This window comes from Galeopterus variegatus, unplaced genomic scaffold (assembly GCF_000696425.1).
Source record: "Galeopterus variegatus unplaced genomic scaffold, G_variegatus-3.0.2 Scaffold14897, whole genome shotgun sequence".
Taxonomy (NCBI): domain Eukaryota; kingdom Metazoa; phylum Chordata; class Mammalia; order Dermoptera; family Cynocephalidae; genus Galeopterus; species Galeopterus variegatus.
The window spans coordinates 16,352-18,983 of NW_007741008.1; the positions used below are offsets into that span (position 1 = coordinate 16,352).

The window sequence follows — 2,632 nt, forward strand, 5'->3', positions numbered from 1 at the left end:
CATTTTTTGAAAAAAAATTGAACAAGGTAGACTTTCAACTGTTTTATGCATTTTTCTACTACTGTTACTTTTTTTTTTAGATGTTGTTAGTAGTGTTTCTTAGAATACAGATTTTTTTTAACATACAATCAAATTTATTCATATTTTGCTTCATAGCTTTAGAGAATTGTAACTTTTTGTGAGGTCTACTTAAATCCATGGTAGAAAAAAAAAAAAAAAAAGAAGAGACTATTATGCTTTCATATAGTATTTGTATTTTTTAAATGTTTAAATAAATACTTTGAAATTCGTTTTTGCATAAAGAATACATGCAAGTTCCTTGTCAGTTTTCACGTTTGAATTACCGTATTTTCAAAGTATGCTTTCATATGCACCGAGATAGTTTCTCTTCATTGACTTTTTTTTTTCTTCAGAATTTCTCTGCCTAACCTCATGAACTCATTGTCCTATCCTCTGCTTTTATGATATGTCTATTTTATTTAACATACATGCAAATTTTTATATTTATCAAACCTTAGTATATTTTATAAATTTATATTTTTAGATGTCTCAAAACATAATTGTAAAATAATTAAGGTAGATTTGATTATTATTATTTTAGATGAGAAAACTATGAAAAGGTAAATGAGCTTTCCAAAATCTCAAAACTGTGGCACATTGGTTAAGGGATTCTAACTGAGGAGTTTGGAGCTGTTGCCTAAAATGTACTTAATCTGTCCCTTTACATTTGTCTGTACGACTTGTCATTTATCTCCTCAAACATGGTTTGCTTCAAATGTGACACAGTCTTGGAATTAGAATTTGATAGAGGTTTCTGCACATATATGTGAATTATTGCATTAAGGTTCTATTATCTGTTACAATTTTTTTTTTTATTTTTTTTTTGATTTTTTTTCCCCCTTAAGTAGTATATATTACTTTGGAAGAAAAAAAAATCATATACTCTATTTCTTCAATTCCAAACCCAATAAGGCAGAAGAGAAAGAGAGATATTATGTGTATGTTGCTTGAATAATATTCTGTTGTCTCATACATTATGTATCTAATTAGGTAATTAATAATTATCTTGAGAATAATAATCAAATGAATGAGGTGTTTCTTTGAGATCAAGAGCAGATGATGGGGCCGGCCCTGTGGCTCACTTGGGAGAGTGCAGCGCTGGGAGCGCAGCAGTGCAGGGAGCGCCGAGGCTGCAGGTTGGATCCTATATAGGGATGGCCAGTGCGCTCACTGGCTGAGTGCATTGCAGACGACACCAAGCCAAGGGTTGCGATCCCCTTACCGGTTACAAAAACAAAAACAAAACAAACAAACAAAAAAGAGCAGATGATGTATTCTGCATGCACTGCATATTACCTAAATACTATTTACTGATTATTTCAGGGCTCGTTTTGGGTCTTTGGGGTTTTGACAGGAGCTCAGGTACTTGGGTCTCTAGAAGAATCAATGGTTGGGCCATAGCAGGAGTCATCTTTGGCTTCACTGGATTTAGAGGCAGTACCAGCAGATGTTAAGGACAAAGACTCTAAGCCATGTGTCCTGGGTTCAAAGTCAGCTCGGCTTCTTTCTACATATGACAATTTGCTTAACACATGTGTTTCAGTTTTCCATAAATTGGGGATAATAAAGATAGTGCCTACTCCATATCATTGTTGTTGAGGTTAAATGAGTAAATAAACGTCAAAATCATAGAAAAATGCCTGGCTGATCATAAGTGCTCCTTCAGTACTGGCTGATCATGTTATTAGCATCCATATTTCTCTTCAAGTGCAGTAGAGATGGACGGAACCAATGACAGCACCCAGAGCCATTTCATCCTTCTGGGGTTTCCTGACCGCCCCCATCTGGAGAGGGGGATCCTCTTTGTGGTCATCTTGATAGCATATCTCCTGACCCTTCTGGGCAACACCACCATCATCCTGGTGTCCCGGCTGGACCCTCACCTGCACACTCCAATGTACTTCTTCCTCACCCACCTGTCTTTTCTGGACCTCAGTTTCACCACCCACTCCATTCCTCAGCTGATCTATAATCTTCATGGACAGGACAAGACCATCAGCTACACAGGCTGTGCCATCCAGCTCTTCCTGTTCCTGGGACTTGGTGGAGTGCCTGCTCCTGGCCGTCATGGCCTATGACCGGTTTGTGGCTGTCTGCAAGCCCCTGCACCACATGGTGGTCATGAATCCGAGGCTCTGCCTGGGCTTGGTGTCAGTGGCCTGGGACTGTGGGGTGGCCAACTCTTTGATCATGTCTCCAGTGACCCTGAGCTTACCCTGGTGTGGGNTTTTTTTTTTATTTTTTTCCCCCTGAAGTAGTATATATTACTTTGGAAGAAAAAAAAAATCATATACTCTATTTCTTCAATTCCAAACCCAATTAAGGCAGGAAGAGAAAGAGAGATATTATGTGTATGTTGCTTGAATAATATTCTGTTGTCTCATACATTATTTATCTAATTAGGTAATTAAAAATTTTCTTGAGAATAATAACCAAATGAATGAGGTGTTTCTTTGGGATCAAGAGCAGATGATGGGGCCGGCCCTGTGGCTCACTCGGGAGAGTGCAGTGCTGGGAGCGCAGCAGCGCAGGGAGCACCGAGGCTGCAGGTTGGATCCTATATAGGGATGGC

At 38.6% G+C, this 2,632-nt stretch overlaps 1 protein-coding gene across 1 annotated transcript in view; it reads left to right on the forward strand.

Moving 5' to 3' along the window:
• Positions 1 to 1,778: 1,778 nt before the first annotated feature.
• The window catches only part of LOC103582101 (olfactory receptor 2W3-like), a gene marked incomplete at its 3' end in the record, with an annotated part of 3,748 nt that continues 2,894 nt past the window's right edge, over positions 1,779 to 2,632 (forward strand). The window contains 2 exon segments of the mRNA XM_008563784.1: positions 1,779 to 2,107; positions 2,109 to 2,281. Of these exon segments, the coding sequence (XP_008562006.1) occupies positions 1,779 to 2,107; positions 2,109 to 2,281 (502 nt within the window).